Source organism: Aricia agestis, chromosome 9 (genome assembly GCF_905147365.1).
Source record: "Aricia agestis chromosome 9, ilAriAges1.1, whole genome shotgun sequence".
Lineage (NCBI taxonomy): Eukaryota > Metazoa > Arthropoda > Insecta > Lepidoptera > Lycaenidae > Aricia > Aricia agestis.
Window position 1 is genome coordinate 1,395,354 of NC_056414.1, and position 22,092 is coordinate 1,417,445.

The 22,092-nt window shown below is 35.7% G+C and overlaps 2 protein-coding genes across 3 annotated transcripts in view; one reads left to right on the forward strand and one right to left on the reverse strand.

The window, feature by feature from the left end:
- Positions 1-1,152: 1,152 nt before the first annotated feature.
- Positions 1,153-22,092, forward strand: part of LOC121730115 — an 81,420-nt gene continuing 60,480 nt past the window's right edge. Inside the window, exon 1 of one of the 2 annotated variants that reach the window (XM_042118973.1) lies at positions 1,153-1,340. In XM_042118973.1, coding sequence (XP_041974907.1) covers positions 1,237-1,340 — 104 coding nt within the window. In that variant the 5' untranslated portion in view covers positions 1,153-1,236. The remainder of the gene's footprint in view (positions 1,341-22,092) is intronic. The other variant, XM_042118974.1, reaches the window with a different exon arrangement.
- Positions 12,979-17,694, reverse strand: LOC121730118 (uncharacterized protein CXorf65 homolog). Its single transcript, XM_042118981.1, has 3 exons — positions 17,540-17,694; positions 17,064-17,205; positions 12,979-13,113 (listed from the first exon to the last, which is right to left on the reverse strand). The coding sequence occupies exons 1-3, from the start codon at positions 17,668-17,670 to the stop codon at positions 12,985-12,987; spliced, it is 402 nt and encodes a 133-aa protein (XP_041974915.1). The 5' UTR covers positions 17,671-17,694; the 3' UTR covers positions 12,979-12,984.

Consider the following 22,092-nt stretch of genomic DNA (forward strand, 5'->3'; position numbering starts at 1 on the left):
ACGACATAAACGCGACATTTATCAGACATTTTTGGATCTTATTTAAGAAAAACTTTGTGGCAAAGACAAAAAATAACTTAGCTATTTAGTATAACCTAACGTAGGCCGTCGCCAGCAGTTTTCATAGACCAAAATACGACTTGCAAACCTTCAAGAAGAGAGAGATTTCTTTCTTCAAACGGCAACGCACCTGCAACTCTTGTGAGTTGTGATGTTGCGAGTGTCTATGGGAGATAATAGTTACTTTCTATCAGGTGACCCGTTTGCTGAAAAAAACATTCCAAGTAGCTTGAAAGATGCATTTACTAAAGCCGCGTAGATAGGTAGGTACATAACTTTGTTTAAACAACAACAATGAAATCTGTTGAGTTTGAGTTGTGTTCCCACAGATTATCAGTTGGCTAAACCTAGTGGATTCACACAGATAGTTTAGCAATAGGGCATGGGTAAAGACCCTCAATTTTCATTATTACCAGAAAATTGCAATCATCATCATCACACCCGACTTACGTACAACTGCAACATTTACAGCGTGCTACCATGTTGTTAACAAGTATCTAGTGATCAGGAAGTTATATTATATATAACTTCCTGATCATATCATAGATATGCAGTCATATTACCTATCTGTGTTTTCTTTTAAACGAAAATTTTAGAACACATAATAACATTTTACGCATACGGCTTACTTCTAGTGTTTCTATTAGATACTAACTTCAGGTTAAGCAGTGATATACAACACGACACTTTAATACCAAAAAGGCTCTTTAAGTTTCCACATTATTATAAGAAAAGATAAGTAGTTTTTGCCACCAAATTACCTAATTAAACAATATATCATTAGAGGCGCAAACACAAGTTCTACAAGAAAGACCATACTAATAACTGCCTATTATTTGAAATTGCAATATTAACTAACATATTGCTTGAACAACAATTAAAGGCGCTTTTTTATTTCAAATAGTTAAATTATATCTACATTCTACCTTATTATTCGTAGATTATACCATATATAATAATTAATGTTTTTATTTCTTTTCAGATTTTTTATTTTTGCACGACAATAAAGAAGACAATATTGAAAAGAATTATATACTTAATAAAAGTGCTTGTTAGAAAAGTAAGGAAGATGTTAAATACGACAAAATGAAGTGAGACCTGCATTAATTTCTGCCTGGGAACTGCTAACCCAAGTGTGAGAGACAGTGCTATAGGACAAACTAAAGTGCGAGTGAGATGCCTGATACTCTGTCATTGTCTACCGGCCTCAGCCTGGGGTTGGTGGCCGGCATCGTCTCCGGAGTGTGCTTCCTCTTCGCCAATGGATATACCAGACCTAGGTAAGTGTAGTACTTACGTTGTGACATTTATTTGTGTTCATATTATGCGTCATTGTTTTGAGGGTTCCGTACCCAAAGGGTAAAAACGGGACCCTATTACCTACTGAGACTTCGACGTCTGTCCGTCTGTCCGTCTGCTGTCTGTCTGTCTCAAAGGTTGAAATTGTGATACATGTCTTTAAATTAAAACACCTTATAACCAATTTCCAGAAATAAACGACTCTGATTCTGATCCAGGCTGTATCTCAAGAACCGCTATAGCTAGACTTCTGAATTTTTCTCAGATTGTGTATTTCTTTTGCCGCTATAACAAAAATACTAAAAATAAAATAAAATAAATATTTTAGGGGGGCTCCCATACAACAAACGTATTTTTTTTGCCTTTTTTCTCGTAATCAATAATGGCAACTGCTAGGCATTTAAAATTTTCACAGCATCCTTAATTATATTTAGGTATACTTTAATAATTACTTAATCCCATTCAAAAAACACAATTTTTGCCTACTTTCGCTCTATAACGTTACGGAACCCTTCGTGCGCGAGTCCGACTCGCACTTGGCCGATTTTTTGACAAAAATGACGAGATTTTTCGCCTTATTTAGTACTTACAGCGTACAGTTTGCAAGGCTCCTGCGGCTATCAGTACAATATTAGAGCTACATTATAGCACAGAATAGATAATAGTACAAGACGTAATTATAGCTACTTTTTAGTTATGGCTCTAATAGGTTCCTTTTCTAATCTGTCCCCTAGTAAAAGAACTACATCCATATCTAAATGACGTCACTAGACGCATGACGTCACAGCCCGTATGTGCTACATGGGGAACCGTTACATTTCGCTTCACTGAGCACATGAAGCGGTTGGACAGCACAATGATACACCACTACGATATAATATATTCGCTAGATTTACTGCTAATCAATTGAGCAGCCAGATCGACTGATGGCAAGCGCTTACAACTGTCCGGCCTTCCAGACTTAAGAACGTCTTACTGCCAGAAGCTCAAGCCTCATTATCGGGATCTGCCGCTCAAACGTTATTCGTGCTTGAAAATCTAAATAAGACCGAGTGCCACCCTGTGATAGGCTTTCGTCAATCCTACTTTTTGTATGTAGGTACATCACCGCCAGACCATGCGCGCCTAACGCCAGCCAATATGCCCGATCGTACTAAGTCCCACGAATTATTAAATCAGAAAAATTTATTCATAGGCCGATGGCAATATTATTATCTTTATGTCATGTTCAGAACCAACTATCATAACCCGAACAAATAACATCGGTCATCTGCCAATGACTCAATTTCTCTGATGGCAGACTACAATACCTTCGTGGTTGGGTCGCGCTCACTTGAGGCACGAGCACGACTGCAGTAGTAGTTGTATTGCAATAGGCATGATGACTATTTTTTTTCTTCTTGGTAATTAAAGGACCATTCAAATATGCCATCCCGAAATGCTCCATACAAAGTGCTACGAAATTATGACGTCAATCTTTCGTAGTTCGAATCCTATCGAACAAAGTTCTCCCCCGATGCGTACCATCGGGGGAGAACTTGTTGGAGTGCTACGAAATTATGACGTCAATCTTTCGTAGTTCGAATCCTATCGAACAAAGGGAGAACTTTGTTCGATAGGATTTAGGAATATTAAATATTGCGTTTATTAAAGTAGTTTCATAACAAAAGTTGTTTTTAATTGCATAAGTTATCAAATGGTAAATATATATTTAGTTAATTTATGTACAAAAATCGACTTATCTATCTAACTTTGAAGTCTTATAACAAAAAAAAGTACAAAGCTAAGCTGAAATTTTGGAAACACTTATTTTTTACCGATATAAATATCTGCTAATCATTGACCTTGTCATTATCCCTATAATTGTCTCAAGACGGTCGCGTCTCCAATGAGTGCTCGATTTTTGTGCTCACGCCTCATAGCCGATGACTCTAGAGTCTAGAGTCTAGGGCCTAAGCAGTAAGTGTTATTCTACGTGTACTACATCTATGACGGTAACCGATCCCATCGTGTGTCACGGTCGGTACACACCCGGCCGGGGGTGCAACTGGGGCACACGACGCGGTGCGATATGTCACACAACTGATATTATATGTCTACCAGAATCTGATGGCAAAAAGTGAGAAAATGAATTGACTCTGGCAATACCGGGGTAATTGGAATAAAACATTTTGACCCTTTTTTAGGGTTCCGTACCCAAAGGGTAAAAACGGGACCCTATTACTGAGACTTCGATGTCTGTCCGTCTGTCCGTCTGTCTCCAAGCTCTAACTTTAGAACGGTAATAGCTAGAGAGTTGAAATTTTCACAGATTATGTATTTCTGTTGCCGCTATAACAATAAATACTAAAAACAAAATAAGTTAAATATTTAATGTTTGAAAAATCATGTTTGTTGTATGGGGCCCATACAACAAACATGATTTTTCAAACATTTTTTTGCTCGGTATCAATGATGACAACAAGTAGGCACTTGAGATTTTCACAAAGGCCATAATTATATGTGTAATTTAATAATTATTATTGATAATATTTAAATAAAATAAAAATTTAAGGGGGGCTCCCATACAAAAACACAATTTTGGCCGATTTTTGCTCTATAACGGTACTATATACGCGTTCGTGCGCGAGTCCGACTCGCAATTGACCGATTATTTTCTTTTAGCGGCTGATTATGTGTGTTAAACATGCAAATATAAAAATTTATCCAATGATCAAGGATATATTTTGAAAATCTGCTGTCAAAAATTGCCATCAGATCCTGGTAGACCTATAGTTATGCGCTACAACTCTCTACAAGGCTCTTGTAGCCAAAGACTTTAAATAGAATTATTTGCTTGTAGCACAGTGCCAAAATAGGACCTGTCATACATTCTCTATTCTTTCGGCAATTCGTGGCACTGACCTCAACCACATCGTTCAATTAAGAGCAGCATTGGGTTGGGGCAGGTTGGGGACGGTACTCTAATGCGAAAGACGCAGTGACGTTAGGGCTACAACGACCTGCTTTAGGACAAAAAAGTTCTCTACCAGTAAGCAGGTGAAATGATAAGATGTCATCGACAGTAGTCAATGTCATCTTATCATTTCGCATGTGGCCAAAAGAATTAAGAAGTAGAAAATACTAGATCTATGCCTCCTATGTCCATTCCGCAAAGTGTCTCCATATTCATCGGAATCGGTTCAGGCGCTGAAGATGTAACTGACTTGGAAAGACAGACAATCAAAATATATAGGTAGACGAACACAGACACCCTTTCATGTTTATAATACCTATTACTAGCGACCCGCCCCGGCGTCGCACGGGTATAAAATATATAGCCACAGAAAAAAATGATTAAAATGATGCCTATGATCCTTCACGTGGTCTACTTCTTATCTGTGCCAAATAACATAAAAATTGCTCCAGTAGTTCGCGAGATAAGCCCTTTCAAATAATTTCCCCGTTTTTTCCCACATTCTCCTATTAGTCTTAGCGTAATAGAATATAGCCTATAGCCTTCCTCAATAAACTATCTAACACTGAAAGCATTTTTCAAATCGGACCAGTAGTTCCTGAGATGAGCGCGTTCAAGTTAGCCCTTTCAAATAATTTTTCCAGTTTTTTCTACATTTTCCTCTATTTCTTCGCTCCTATTAGTCTTAGCATGATAAAATATAGCATATAGCCTTCCTCGATAAATGGGCTATCTAACACTGAAAGAATCATCAAAATCCGTTGCGTAGTTTTAAAGATTAAAGGGAACAAAGGGACATGAGGGAAAAAAAGCGACTTTGTTTTATAATAAAACTAGCTGTTTGACCGAGCTTTGCTCGGTATCCGACGAAAATTACATTTTCTTGAAATTATTCCTAGCTAGATCGATACAAGAATTGCTCGTTTAAAGATATAAGATATGTATAGATTATGTATAACGCATTGGAAAATGATCTAGGCATAGCTAAGTTTATACGTATTTATGTAACTGACAACATTTCAAAATTTTAACATGGCTTTTTTATTATTTTATATGAAAGTAGACTTAAAATAAGGCGACACGTGTTTCTTGCTTTTTCAAAATTATGTTTTTATGATACCTAAAAAATAGATTTTAATCCTTCGTATTCTAAAGAGACGTAAGCGCCAAGTGACGTCATACTTACGTCTGAACGGTTAATTCCATTACACTTTAACAAAAGAAAAAATCTGCCAATGTAAGTTTGTTACGTTTATTATGACGTCTGTCAATGTCATCGTCAACCTGGAGGATAGGTAACCAATGAGGTAATGTTATTATTTAGAAATGTCAGTGTTGACAGGTGGTTGACAGTGACGTTTTTGTTTTTATGCTTCATGTTGTCTTTTTAAAACTATTTTACACCAGGCAAACAAACTGTATGATATTATGCCGTAAGTATGACGTCACAGCGTATTTTTCAGTTTTTATTTATTTTCTCAGTAAATAAGCAATATAAAAATTTTTTGAATATTTTTTTGATATCAGGAGAAGAAACTAAAGAAACGGTATTTTTTATTTTAAGGCTTAAAAATTTTGAAATGTTGTCAACTCTCTGGAGTTCAATTATTTGGAGTTAACTGAATATAGTGCGAGCAATTTTCATACAGCTCCGGTGTACTCGGGGAATTGACTCCCTGTCAAAAACCTTGTCGTTTTCTATACAAACCGCGATTGACAATAAAGTGTCATATGTTCATAGTCTAACCGCCGTACTCAGAGACATTTTATTACGAAACCTTCAATTTAATGAGGAGTTTGACAGATAATGTATGGGGCTAATGTCAAAATTTTTAATTAATTACATTTAAGTAATTAATGTTCCACTCTGAGTGCGGCAGAGGGCGATATCGTATTTTGCATACTCGATGTGAACCTTCGAATAATAAAAACTAAGGAAAAGTAACTCCGTCAAATAACATGTTTTACAAAACTTGTGAAAAATGTGTAGGTACCTAGGTACACAGTCAATACATTTGCAATATTTAGGTGGCCTTGAGCGGTACTAGGCTGACGTTACATCAAAAGATCAAAAGGAACCAAATTTAAAACGGTAATAGTATGGGAGTTACCTTTCCTTAGTTTTTATTACTAGAGATCGCCCAATGGTCGAAGTTCGACCTTACTTGCAACGACATTAGGACTACTACCTATATTTTGTAAAAAATATTGACTTCATCATAGTTTTTTTCAATTCTTGTCTCTGGGACTCAGCTGATCTCAGACTGGCCGTTTAAGCATTGTGTAATAGTATCTTAAATTAAATAAAAAAAACAATAATCCATTTTCAATTTGTCAACTTGTTGTCAGCAGACTTCAACCATAAATAAAAGAGTATAATTCGTATGTATAGGCTTGTCACTCAAAAATCTGTCATTTTTCCTAGTAGTAGTGTCGTAGTGTGTGTAACGTTTTATTTGTTAAAAATATATATGATAAAAGCATAATTTTAAAATAATATTAGCTCAATGCACTCCTTCACCATATAAACTATAACTGTGCGAAATTTCATTCACCTACGTTTCCCCATTTTTCGTAAAAAGGGTTACAAAGTTTTTCTCTCACGTATTAATATATAGATTCGTAGATGTGAACTGAATATTATGATTTATGAAGCATATATCACTTCGAACTCATAAAAAGTTGGAGATTATCATTCGAGTTACCAAGAGGTTTTCCGATGAATCTGTGTCTTTATAAGAGGTAAATTTTATTCATAAATATTCTAAATACAGTGCGAGCATTTTTCATTTAGCGCTAAGAAAAAAAGGTCAATGACTGCTACCGCCTCATTCGCCGAGTCCAGTATAGACTTTTCAACTATAGCTGCTATACCGCAGACACGCTTACATTCTATTTCTATTTGTTTTTTTTTTTCGTTTTTTTTTTTTATGAAATAAGGGGGCAAACGAGCAAACGGGTCACCTGATGGAAAGCAACTTCCGTCGCCCATGGACACCCGCAGCATCAGAAGAGCTGCAAGTGAGCTTTTAAGAGAGAATAGGGTAATAAGGGAGGGTAGGGAAGGGAAGGGAATAGGGGAGGGTAGGGAAGGGAATAGGGTATATATTGGGGTATATATTGGGCCTCCGGTAAACTCACTCACTCGGCGAAACACAGCGCAAGCGCTGTTTCACGCCGGTTTTCTGTGAGAACGTGGTATTTCTCCGGTCGAGCCGGCCCATTCGTGCCGAAGCATGGCTCTCCCACGTATAAATGTTTCGATAATATTTTAATTAAAATAGATAAAAGCTGATAAAATTTATCAGCACCTAAGCTTCCAATACTTTCCATGCACAAATCATTATCGTTATAGTGTTTGCTAAAAGCTTTTGGTAAAATTTCCATGAGCTAACCTTGAATATTTTTTTTAAGAGCCTATGCTGTCCCACTGCTGGGCAAAGGCCTCCCCCGAATAAATTATCTAAGGATTAATAATATAGAAGCACAACAACTCACAAGTGCTTCGGGTACCTACCACGGGAGCAGACGGATGTGGTGTAAACAGAGCACAGATATAAAAAATCGGCCAAGTGCGAGTTGGACTCTCGCACGAAGGTACCACAATAGAGCAAAAATAGGCTGAAAATTGTGTTTTAGGGTTCCGTAGCCAAATGGCAAAAAACGGAATCCTTATAGATTCGTCATGTCTGTCTGTCTGTCTGTCTGTCTGTCTGTCTGTCTGTCTGTCCATCCGTATGTCACAGCCACTTTTCTCCGAAACTATAAGAGCTATACTATTGAAACTTGGTAAGTAGATGTAGTCTATGAACCGCATTAAGATTTTGATACAAAAATGGAAAAATTATTAAAAAGTTTAGGGATCCCCACAGGTGCAACTGAAACAAAAAAAAAAAACATCCAACCTACGCGTGTGGGGTATCTATGGATAGGTCTTGAAAAATCATATTGAGGTTTCCCCCCCCTCTAACTTCTAAAGTATGGGCATCATAATTCTAAAAAAAATATGTGATGTACAGTACTATAAAAACTACCAACGAAAATTGGTTTGAACGAGATCTAGCAAATAGTTTTTTGTATACATAATAAATGGTAAACCTTAATTTAAACTTTCAGTACCTGGATGACCGAGCTTTGCTCGGTATTATAATTATAGCAAACACTCATTGACTTCGTGTTACTTAATACAAGAATTGCTCGTTTAAAGATATAAGATTAAATCAACTGAAATATAAAAATAAAAATAAAACCTTTTATTTTCATGGAAATAAACCTAATTGAGAGAGGCCTATGTCCAGCAGTGGACGACTACCTATAGGCTGATATGATGATGATGATGAAACCTAATTGCTGCTGCGGAACCCTTCATGGGCGAGTCCAACTCGCACTTGGCCGGTTTTTTGTATGGGAGCCCCCCTTAATTATTTCATTTATTTAAATTTTATTATAAGTACTTAAATTATTTATTAGAGTACAAATAAAACTGAGTATTTCGTGAATATTTCAAGTGCAGCCGTAATTGATATAATATAGACAGACCGTTTGGGTACGTCACCCTTTGCGTACGGAACCCCTTAAAAAATACATAATATATTGCAAATAAAATTTTAAAAAAGTGTCAATGTAATGGCGAAAAGTTACCCGCGTACATTGTAATTTAATAATAATGCGTCATTGTTCGTAATCATTGGACAATCGAATCGGACCCTGAAAAGGGAGAATTTCGAATTAGGAACGCACGAGCAGCCGCCAGCGGCCAGTGCCGCGCCTCGCTCCGACCTGACAGCTATCACCGGCGCCATTTTTATTTTCCAATTTCAAAATAAAACATTGTTTTCGTGCGTGTTTGTGGCCAGTGTTTTTCATAGTGCTTCGGATTGTTTTACGGAAGTCGGAGGAATTGTTTTAATCAGGTCAGTGTTTTAAGGTCATTGGTAACACAATAATTTTATTGTTTTTATACAATTTATTGTATTTTATTTAATTGTTTTATGTAGGTACTTCGATAAAAATTACTAACTCTAGCAAGGTAATTTTTATAGAGTTTAAATATTTTAATTCAATATTATTCAATTATTATTACTAAACTATTACTACTTATATATGAAACTCGGAACTTAAAAATATTATGAATATAATACAGTATTAAGCGAGTAACTGCCATAGCCATGCCATGCCATTTGTAATGGACAATGGTCTTTGGCAATCATCATTTTGTATGAAAATGACAGACGATGTATGAAAAACGACAATACCACAGAATAGATAATGGTACAAGACAATTATACCCGAAAACCAGTAATGAGTAAAGCAATAACTACACATAACTTTAATGTTTGAAACATAGAGATCCTATGTAGAGCGGGAACTCTACCTATATTTCAGAACATACAGTTTGTTTTCCACTTATCAGAATTCAGTTTTCACACTTTGTTTCGTCGTTTAATATACTAAGTTCATAAATTAATAACGTATAATGTATAATTTTATGTTGAGTTATTTTTTAAAAGTAAGTATTGTAACTTACCATTAAAAAATAACTTGCTTCGCTGATGTCATACCGAATGCACATTAAATATAATATTCATTGATGCTGGACATGAGAAAGACAATGCTAATCCAGCTGTACTGGCAATTGTTTTAATACTCCATTTCATTTACACAAATGACAGTTAAAACTCGACTGAAGTAATTTATTGTATTTCTTGTTTGCGCAGTTAAAAAATTAATATTATAGCCGCGAACCGTTCATTGCTTACATCTAGATCAAAACGGAAGCCGGATTATACTCTATATATTCAGCACAAAACGATGAATCACCAATAACTTAGACAACGAGTTGACAAAAAATGGTTAAATAACTAAAAACTAGATCTGAACATGCAATGGTTTCGACACTGATTGTCGTACAATTTTGGCGCATCACCACGGTCGGCTGCGCGCGCGGCGCGGACCACAGTGATATAACCGACAGATTAAACAAAATAACGTGTTTGTTACTCGTAAAAGTCAAAAATTGCTAGTACCTATTATAGCAATATTATGTTCTTGTTTTTGACAGTATTAAACAGAGTACACGACCGCTGTAAAGTAGCTGAAACATCATAGTCGACCGGTATAAATAGTCAGTACTCAAGATGCATCTCGGTCTCAAGACACGGTTCAGGCTCTGCGATCGGTTGGCTGTCAAAATTTGGACCAATCATAGAGCCGAACCACCTCTTGAGACCGAGATGCATCTTGAGTACTGACTATTTATACCGGCCTAAGAGCGAGTGTTCGCCAAACTTACAGTATAGTAGCAGAAACTAAAAGAAATGCAAGAGAAATCATAGAAAATGGCACACTTACTAATTTAACTAACATTTAAATATTAATGTTATTCGATCTTTAAGCATAACTCATTTAAATTATTTTTCGTAATGTCCATGTTTATAAGGTCATTGTTAATTTGCAAGCAAGCCGTTTACCCTATTATACTTACCACAAATCCACTATAATACTATCCACATTGTAGAAACGTACAAATCTATTTTTATATCGTTCGCATTCCGATCTGCAAAAATATTATATCTTTAATTAAAACTGTCTCGTTGTTGTTGCTTAGAGGATTTCGCAATGTGTTAACATCGGCCAAGGAAAGCGTAGACTAGAGAGTGCACTTTCAAGCCGCAGAAAGTATTTATAATAATGTTAATTGCTTAACATAACAACCAATTAATTCTTTGTTTTTAAATTATAATGTTATAATTAATCACAAACTGTTCCAAGGGCTACAACAGAAGGGATGTACTTACCATGTTACAATTTTACATAATAGTATTATTTTGCTGTAATTATTATCCACAATAATTAATAATATTACTATGAATACGAAAGTGTGTCTGTCTGTCTGATACCCCTTGATGCTTTAACCGCTAAAATTTTAATGAAAATCATAAAGATACTGTAGGCCCGAAAGAGGACCTATTATTACTTATTGCGGCCAAACGTAATGTAGTTTTGATAATACATGCATGTAAATGTTATTAAGTATACTTAAAAATTAAATATATTTGTAATAATATCAATATGTAAATCATAATATGATTTATATAATATTATTACAAAAATATTCTTAGTCTAATATTTAATTAAGATTATAAAGACTATATTGCTCACCTTCCAACAACTTTAGACCATTCTCTATGTCTATGAATTACGTAATATACATAAATTATAACAGACACTAAACTATTCCATCCACGACTTCCGGCGTCCGACTTCCGGTAGCCGGACGGACGTGACGTCCGGCTTTAGGGCGATGATCGATGACCTGCACCCTTTTGAGGGATATAAGTAATAACTAATAAGTAACTTATTAAAAGTTACTGTTATAGTCAAAATAATTTAAGGTGGCACCAGCGGTCATTGACAAAAGATTCATCGGAAAACCTTTTGGTAACTTTTAGAGAGGTAACTTTTCTTCTCAACTATTAATTTATTAGTTCGAATATGATATCGCTCCTAGACTAGAAACATCTGTCACTTCATTGTCAATCGCGGTTTGTAATTTGTATAGAAAATTAAGAAATACTTCGATCAAATATGAAAGATGAAATATGACAAGTTTTTTGACGGGGGTCTATGACCGCTACGGACAGAATTCAGCAATTTGAGAATAGGTGGTTGTTACTTGTCCCGTAAGTTCGTTGCACAGCAGTATACGTTTACCGCGCGGAAGCCGATAAAATTTTGCTACAATAATGTCTTTTCTACACTAAGGACTCAAAATATCCACCTATGTACCTAATAGAGACGAAAACAGATAGTTTAACAGAGAATTAAATGACTCATTATAACCATGGAAATAGAATACGAATAAGTTTTATTTGCAAAAAAATTACCCTTCCTGGCAGTCAGGTAAAAAAGTCTTCTTCTTCTTCTTCTTTCTTAGTTCTTCATCTTTGCTTAAATTTAAATATTTCTCCAATTTCAAGTATTACTTTTAGTCTAAATATGTTTTGTTAGTAGCAAGTAACGACAGCTAACATTATTTTTAATATCTAATTACATGCTTTGTTCATAATTGCTTATGAATTTAAATCGCTACTAATGAGTGAATTGTGTTACATAACACAATTCTAGTTTTATCGTTTCTTATCAAATAGTATCTTAAAAACATGTCTAATTGCTCTGATGATTCAATGTTGGTAAAAATAAAGCGCCTTGAAATAATTTAAAGCAAACACTTGCATAAAGTTGCTATAGACGAGAGACGGAGCAAAAGACGCGTTACGAATATTGCTATTAAAATAAAGTCAGGAATTAAAAAAAATGGTGGCCTATTCCACAGCGTGATTGAGTCAACACTTTAGAACCCTAGTTGCTGGCAACGTCTACTTTACTTTACTAGTAAAGTAGACGAAAAAAACTATAATTTTAGTTTTTTTCCGACTTACTGTTTCCTAGGCAACAGTACATTTTGCCTACTAAAAACTATAATTCTAGTTTTTTTCCGGCTACACAAAAATACAAAGTTACAAACTAAAAGTTTGACCGTTTTTGACGTGAAAAGGCTAACAGACACTTCCGCATTATAATAATATAATTATGGACTAGTTTAGATAAAATTAAACAGCTTGAATTGTAATAAAACTATCCTTAACCAAAGCACATAATAATCATCATCATGCCTTCACCTTAGAGATGGAGGTGGCAGAATGTCTTCCATCCAGAAACCTGCGCACGCGCTCTTTCAGCTCAGCGTGGAGAGGATTACTGTTGTTCACTTGAGGGAATATCTGTTTGGTCTTCTCCTGAAATAGAAACTTGGTTGTTTAATTATATTCAAAATAACGAGACACACAATTTTCTGGCCGCATAAATAAAGAATTTCGCTAGAACCGTACATTTTCCAGCAAAAAGTGGTGTAGGTATGTTCTTCCCCAAGCAGTACCGTTAAATATGGCGTTTTCAAACAAACAAACTCTTCAGTTTTATAATATTGTAGCATAAGAGTGTCTTACATCTACAAGATAATAATTTATATAGTAGGTATCCCAGTGATATAATTTCTTAAAAAATAATTTCAGCTCTACATATGCGCACTTTAACTGCCGCACCTGAGTGGTTTGCCGCACATTAATTACTTAGTTGTAATTAATTCAAAATTTTGACATAAGCCCTATACATTATCTGTCAAACTCTTCATTAAATTGAAGGCTAATCGTAATTAAATGTCTCTGAGTACGGCGGTAAATGTTCCGCTTGAAATAGAAACGCGTTGGTAAAAAACATTTTTATTTTTTATTTTGTACAACTATTCATTATCAAATACACCATTGTATTTTCTACTACTTTTGCACCAATTAAAAATAATAAGCTAAAAAATAAATGAATATTCAAATTACAACATTTTGAAACGGAGCGTCAGCGTAACTTTCAAAGGTATAAGTTTTGACTGGGACAAAGAAAAAAATATACATAGTCTGTGATGTCAACTCCAAAGTCAATCATCATACAGCTTGGAGGCAGACAGGCGGAAAGACATCGAAGTCTTAGTAATAGGTTTCCATTTTACCCTCTGGGTACAGAACCTTAAAAAAAGCAAAAACTTCAGTAATTCCATAAAGACCGTCCTTCCCCCTGTAGCAAGCAGGCTCTAAGTACAGAGCTTCAAGGCTGATTTTCCACGGGCTGTCATAAACTCATAACTCATAGCTCATAGCTGTCCCTCGAAATAAAACCAGTCACAATTTTTAATTCGGCCACAAGTAAAATTGTACTTTTATACCAATGGCAGTAGCATCACCATAACGAGTGGCAGTCTTCCACCGTCCGTTTTTAACTTTCAGCCACGCACAGTGAAACTCTGGAACGAACTGTCGCCAGCAGTATCTCCCCGCTTTACATCAGAAGACTGTTAGTATTTTATTTTAAATAGAAGACATGGGTGTGATGAATCTCAAATGACACTTTACGAATTGCAATATCCTTGTATCATTGTAGGTAATCAGTCACTAATAGCTATGTCCACACTAGTGATGTAACGAATGTTGGATTGCGAATATTTATCTTCAACATTCGCGAATGCGAATGCGAATATTTTAAAATTTGAAAAAAAGGGCTCGTAAAATGTTCGACAGGTTTGACGTTTCGTGTCGGCCATGTTTAATTTGAACATAGCCGAACCGATTTTTTAATTTCTTCACTTTCTTGACAGACTATAATTGAATGAATTTAGTCACAGAAAGTTCATTCCAAAAGTTTTATTTTGTTTTGAGGTTAGTTTTATGTTTTATGTTTCAAGTAATTGTTTAGTTTTTTAGTAAATAGAAATTATAAACTTTATTTAAAAATAATAGTAAAGTAATAATATACTACTAAATGAATGCAAACCTTACATAGTATACCAACAAGGCTGATTAATGTTAAATTATAAGATCTCTGAAGTTATTTTTTCATAAATGACTAATGAGGCTTTAATTAAGAATGTAGAAGTATGATTTAATAAAAAATCTAAGTGTTATCTATTGTATTATTATATTATTTCAAATGCATGTATATAATAATTTCCTTTTTGATTATTAAAACATTCGCTAAATATTCGCATATTTTTTGCGAATGCGAATGCGAATATTGAAAAATACGCGGATATTCGCGAATGCGAATGCGAATATCCGTTACATCACTAGTCCACACTATGCGCTTTGGTTTTCAATTTTCGTCATCTTCTTTCATTCAACTTTCGTTTTGGCGCATTCATATTCTAATTGAATGCGTCAACGAACGCAACGCCAACTGTCATTTTTATACGGTCAGAGGGCATGCGTCGCGGGCATGCCTCACGTTCGCTGTTGACTGCGCTATAAGTTATAACGCATGCCCTTGACGAACAGAAAAAGCATAGAATAGTATTTTGATATCGTTGAGAAAAAGGCACAGTGTGGACAAAGCTATTCATCTATGTTCTAAAAAGCCTATTATATAAAACAATATACAATAACACCTGATAATTGAAATTTTTGATTAATAATATTATCCAACAATGAGACAAAGTTCAGGTTGAGATATCGTAGTTTTTGCACTCGTTGTCTTGCCTTGACCCTGCGTGTGTTACATAACGTTGAATCTAATAGTTAACACCTATTGTTCAATACTAGTCAAATACTTGCTATTTTTATTACAGAAATAGGTTTAAAGTCAGCATTATATCTTAACTACTTGTTGTGTGTTTGTTGTCAAACTCTTCCAAATTGGCTGGACCAGCTTTTATAAATTGTGTATGCTCAAAGTGGCGGTTCTCAAACTTTTTTGGTAGCGGGACGCTTTTAAGAAGATACATTTTTGACGGATCCCCCCAAAAAATAATGTTTTTTTCTTTGAAAGAATTGTCTTCATTGAGTTCATGAAGGTGTCTTTTACCTTTTGAACAGCCCCAGGGCTCCGCGAAGCATACTTTGAATGAATCAGAATGGCTGGCTTCAAGACTTAAAATACACGTTTCTAAAATAAAAATAAAACATTTCAAAGTTTTTTGCGGGCTTAGATCCCACAATCCATTTTTTGGCAATACCAGAGACCAGCCATATATTTATTCCTCTATGGCAATACGAAAACCGGACAGCTACATAAAAAGGCTTCCTAAGTCCATAAAGTGATACGAAGCATTTTTATGCAGCTGCTGCAATGATTGATCATTGCAACAAAGATAATGGTTAAAAACCTACGTCAGAATAGCATCAAACAAGATAACACTATCTCTCTGCAATATGCTATAGCCTATACCTGTATAATTTATCAATATAATTATCAATTATCATTGTTTACATTATGATGGGATAAAAAGTCACGGACAGTTTCTTATATTATCTGATTATAATAAATTCATATCTAAAGAGTTTTGTGAGAAAAAAAATCTATTAACTTAAACTATGAACCAGGCTGTAACCAAAAAAGGCACATTGAATTGATTATAATGCTCCATACAAACTCTTTATACAGTTTGAATTGTCATGGTATTTGGTCGAACAGGCCCATTTGAAGCGTGTTGCTAAATAAGATGAGGGGGCAAACGAGCAAGCGGGTCACCTGATGGAAAGCAACTACCGTTGCCCATGGGCACTCGCAACATTAAAAGAGCTGCTGGTGCGTTATAGCCTTACGGTTATTAACCTATCGCTCACCTCTTTCATTTACGTATGAAAATATCTCTATCGCATCCCTGTAGACACGACGTAGAGCTATTCATGAGTAAAAGTTCTACTAACAACCTTCAAGAAGAGAGCGTATTCCCTCTTAAAAGGCCGCGACGCACCTGCATCTCTTCTGATGTTGCGAGTGACCATGGGCGACGGCAGTTGCTTTCCATCAAGAGACCGGTTTGTTTGTTTGTTTGCTTCCTGATATTATAATAATAATATAAAAAACCGGCCAAGTGCGTGTCGGGCCACGCGCAATATCTATCCAACGAAACCCCACAAGGTGGGGTGGACGCGAAAAAAAAAATCGTCCCCGCTTGATGTGTAGTGTAGGGGAGGTACCTACATTTTCATATCATTTTGTCGGCATCATTAATTTGTGCATTTATGCCGAATTACAGCTTTGTAGGTCCTATAATCTCTGAGCCAAACCGCGGACAGACATACGGATAGACAGACGGCAGACGGACGGACAGACCGAAACTATAAGGATTCCTTGTTGACTACGGAACCCTAAAAAGAAGACAAGTACCAATAGGTCAATGGCCTAATTTACGCATTTTTACCTGTTTAATCACAATCACGTAATAAGTGCCGCCATTTTGGAACTTCTCTGTGGGATACTCATACGAAGGCATGTCGAACAATCCCATGACGGCTCCGCTCTCGTCGCACAGGTCAAACCACGTGTACAGACCCAGATTACACCTGAAAATAATATAATCTGTATTCTGAACTCAGATTGTAAAGCTGAAGGGTTGTTGTTTTAACACGCTAATCTTCCGAAACTACAGGAGAAATTTTATGTTATTCGGCATGTATCCTGTGATTCGGCACAGAAGAGCCAGCGACCATGGGCAAAATTAAAAGGCTACTTTTTTGCTGGAAAATGTCCATTTACGTGGGACGAGACGCCCTGAACGTCTATTATTCAATTATATGCTCATCTATGACCTACAAACATCGAAAACTTTTTGTCCTCTCGGCCCGAACCCGCGACCTCTGGCTTAAGCGTTAACTAACTGAGCAATTGATGTTCCACCTGCTCCTTATGTACTCCAGCATGATCCTGACCAGGCATTTTGGGTTCACCAACAAAACTCTTTCTTCGGAGTCTTCTACTCTATTGGAAGACAGTTCAGGAGGATCTAGGTATATTATTCTGATGAACATAATTGAACATAGTGATTATATTCTGTTTGATAAGTTGTTAAATAGGAAGTCGAAATATTTTGCGTTATGACAGTGCACCATCAATAATTGAAACTGACAATATTGAACTTAGTCCACAGGGTAAATAATTAATCGATTAATTATGTAGATTTTTAATTAATCGATTAATTATTTTATAATACCTTTTTTTGCGTCGGGGGTTAAAAAATGAGATTTGGCATAGACAAAGAAAACCGCCAAGAAGGATAAAGGATACTTTTTCTCGTAAGAAAAATGTACGATTTCCGCGGAATTATGGTTGTACGCCTTACCTTCGTAAATGTAATTTATCGGGTGACTTTCATACTATAAAATGGAACATTGCCGAGGGCGATCACAACCTTGGTTGCACAGTATACTGTGTACAGCATTGTCTTACCTCTTAATTCCTCTTTTATTACCTGGGTCTACGAATAATAATCTAGGTAGGTAGGTACTAATAACTGTAATTAGGTTTTATTGATTATCTAGACAAACCATGACCTAGTGCCGTCATTTACGTTTAGATTGAATTCTGTAGCGAGATTAACTTATAATGGTCCATGATGTCATCTTCATTAGTTTAAAGGTGCTAACTACATGTTTATTACAAGAGGTAATGAATCTTTACATTCTTGAATAGCTTGTCTGTTTGTTGCTTTAACCACAGAATAGATAATAGTTGCTTTAACTAATAAAGTCTTACAGCCGAACAGGGACCAGTATACCTGTTTTGAGTGTTTCGAGAAAATGTTCTGTCTGGAATATTGGAACAAAAAATCGTCAAAATTTACTTTTATGTATATCTGACTGAAAATCTATTATGTTCCCAATACTTCATTTTTCGTTGAGTAGGTAACACGTTTTTAATTCCCACTTGCCAGGGAAATTGTAATTTTTTATCCCTCCTGGGTACGCCCATGCGAAAACGCAAACTCGCGATCGGCAAACAACAAAGGTTATCGTCCACGCACTCGGCCTTGACCGCAAAACTGTTGCATTCACAACACACCATTTCCCAACGCATCTAACTAAAGCGATTCATATTTCATAAGAGAACATTTCAAAACGCGCCCGCCGCCGCAGACTACCGCCGACCATTACAGTACTGGCGCGCAAATTACTCGCCCGCTCGCACAAATCGATAACATCGATTTCGAAATAAAAATAAAAAACCATTTCAAAATCGTCAGTTCCACAAAAAGTTGTCGCCCTCAATTCAAAACGTAAAAAAAACAAACTGTCAAGTGCAATGGAATTTTGAAAATCGATCATGGTGTTCCCGAACTTAGTTACTTTCGGGATGGCGGCCTGGCCGCCTCCCGGGCCCACTGCTGGGTTCCAATTCCACCACACTGGCTCCAATTTCGCCGTGTTCGTGGTCCTCTTCGCTCTGTGCATGATGGAGGTGGTCTTACTGAAGATCATCACCGAGGAAACCCGGGAGAACTCGCCTAGTGTAACGTCTATGTGGTTAGAGGAGGAGCAGTGAAAAATGTGATAATATAGCTTAAGTTTTATAATAAGTGTACAGGTATAATATACGTATAATAAGTTCAATGTTTTTATTTGAAATGTCAGAGAAGTCATAGTTTCTAATTATTGTTACTCAAGAAAATATAGTAGATACTTATCGTTAAGTTATCTACTAATTAATTATTTAAACTATAATCACAAAATTAAGTGATGAGAATCCAAAAAAATAGATCCTACAAATAGGTTTACCTACCTTTTTGGTCTCTACCAGCGAACTCTACATAAGCTTATTATAATCGAATATTATAGCTATATTATAATATATTCGTTTATAATTAGTTTAAATCATAATAATACAACATTATATATACTCTAGATTTCTAGAACCTAGATAATAGAGAAGGAAAACAAAAATTCTAAATATTAAATTGATAATTTGAAATTTAAATTTAGAAATCGTGTTGAATGTTGAATAAATTATCATAATGTACCGTAGGTCATAGTCTAAGCCCTATGGCAATAAACATTTTTAAAGAGCAGTAGAATCGACGTAAATATTATTTCATCTATCTCTAAATTTCACTTAGGCTCAATTTAAACTGCTGCGGAATGGAATGAAAGCGACTTTTTACAACGAAACTGTACATATAGCACTACGAATTATATGTCAACAGTATAACACACAAATCAAAATCACTGTCGTGTCATAAAAAATCGTATTTAAATCGTGTACAGGTAGGTACACGATTTAAATACGATTTTTTATGACACGACAGTGATTTTGTGATAGCCGAAAATTATTCTGGATGTGTATAGAGGTAAGAATGATCAGCAACTATGGAGCTAATGTCGTGGTTACTTTAGGAGGCTAATTTGGTGAAGTTGTATCTAACCTTTGTCAAATTATACACTGAATTTTTTATCTAATAATTATTCGGGATAAGAGGAAACTCGACTTCCATTATCAGACAAGTTTAACAGTTGCTTCCCACAACCAAACAGCCCTCATCATCAGGATGAAGTATGAACCTATGACCCCTTAATTAGGTTTTCATGATGTCATCACTATTTGAATAAACATTCCGACTTTAGTTCAAGAAGCAATTACTTAATCCATTAACAATAGAGTTAGCTATTTGTTTGCTGTAACCTACTTTTATCAATTAATTTCTTACCATAATAAGGCTGTAAATGTACTTTTTTTGCGTCCGCCTGAACGCGCGGTTTGGCGGCTACGTTTGCTAGTTTTCTTTAAATTTTTTTATTTGACAATCCACCTCACCTAACTGAGACAGGCCGGCTTGTTTTCTTATATACTTACATTAATCATTTGCTAATTACTTTACGTTGCCAGATTACAAACAAATGTTTATAACGACTCATTTAAATAGCGGCGCATTGGCTCTGTCATTTTACATACAATTGCTTGTGATCTCGCGGTGTAGCCGCCAAACCGCGCGGTCGAGCGGACGCATATAAATCGATCCTCATTGGAAGTTATAGTTAAAGTTCTATACTTACAATATTTTATCCTTGTCACTTGTCTAACATAATATCAGACAAGTAGGTACAAAATATTTTATAAATCATCCTAAGGGCCTGTTTCACCACTTCCTGATAAAGTGCCGGATAGGCTATCTATATTATATTCTCCATACTAGTGTATGTTAACTAGTCTTGCGAGTTTTTACTGGTAACTATCACTTACTATCACTACTCTACTTGTTTCCTGGTTCTTATTATATGGCTGGATTTCGTATGTGTCCGCGCGATCGCACGTTTTGGCCGATCTTGCGGTGTACCGCCAAACCGCGCGTTGGAGCGGATGAATATGAATTAAGCTTAATAATAGAGAAAAGCCCCTTACAGGTTCATCGTACATAGTACTGTGACATCTCGTAATTGAGCTCCGCTTCCTACATCATTGTACGAAGATGCGGAAGGGTTTTTCATTCCTCATTAAGATCAAGGTCTGCTTTGATAGGATTTGAGGATTCGCGAACATAGCTAAGTTGTAGCTTTGGGACCTATTCTAAAAAGCTTACAAGCGCTTCAGACTAGCATACCTACCTAATCTACAAATACTAAAAACAAAATATTAATATTAATATTTAAGGGGGGCTCCCATACAACAAACGTGATTTTTTTGGCCTTTTTTGCTCGATATCTATGACAACAGGTAGGCACTTTAAATTTTCACAAAGGCCTTAAATATATGTGTACTTTATTAATTAACAATAATATTTAAATAAAATAAAATTTTCAGGGGGCTCTTATTCAAAAAACACAATTTTTGCTTGCTCTATAACGGTACGGAACCCTTCGTGCGCGAGTCCGACTCGCACTTGACCGATTATTTTTTCCTCTATGAATGGAAAAGTGTTCTATTTCTTTATGACAACTGGTGAAAAGTGATGGCTTTGAAACCGCTTTTTGATGAAATTTGGTAATAAATATCTTCGAATCCCGGAAAAGGATAGTTTTTATTTCACAGAAAATACTTATAATATGTAATGTTACGGTCCTACGGGTGACGGATATGTCTTTAAGTTGGTACCCACAGAGTAATGTAGAGAATTCCATACTGATATTATAAATGTTAAAGTGTGTCTGTCTGTTATCTCTTCACGCCCAAATCGCTGAACCGATTTTGTTGAAATTTGGTATGGAGATACAGTGAGTCCAGGGAAAGGACATAGGATAATTTTTATCCAGGAAAAATGTACGGTTTCTTCGCAAGAAACGAATTTTGGTGCAACGAAGTTGCGGGTATCGTCTAGTAATCTAGTCGGTTTATGTACAGCGATGGACCAACATTATTTGGTCGGATTATATCAAGTTTATTGACTTTATTGTATCAAATAACCCAATCAAATAATGTAGGTCCGTCACTCTATGAATTAATTTTCCTGATGCCACATGTCAAGT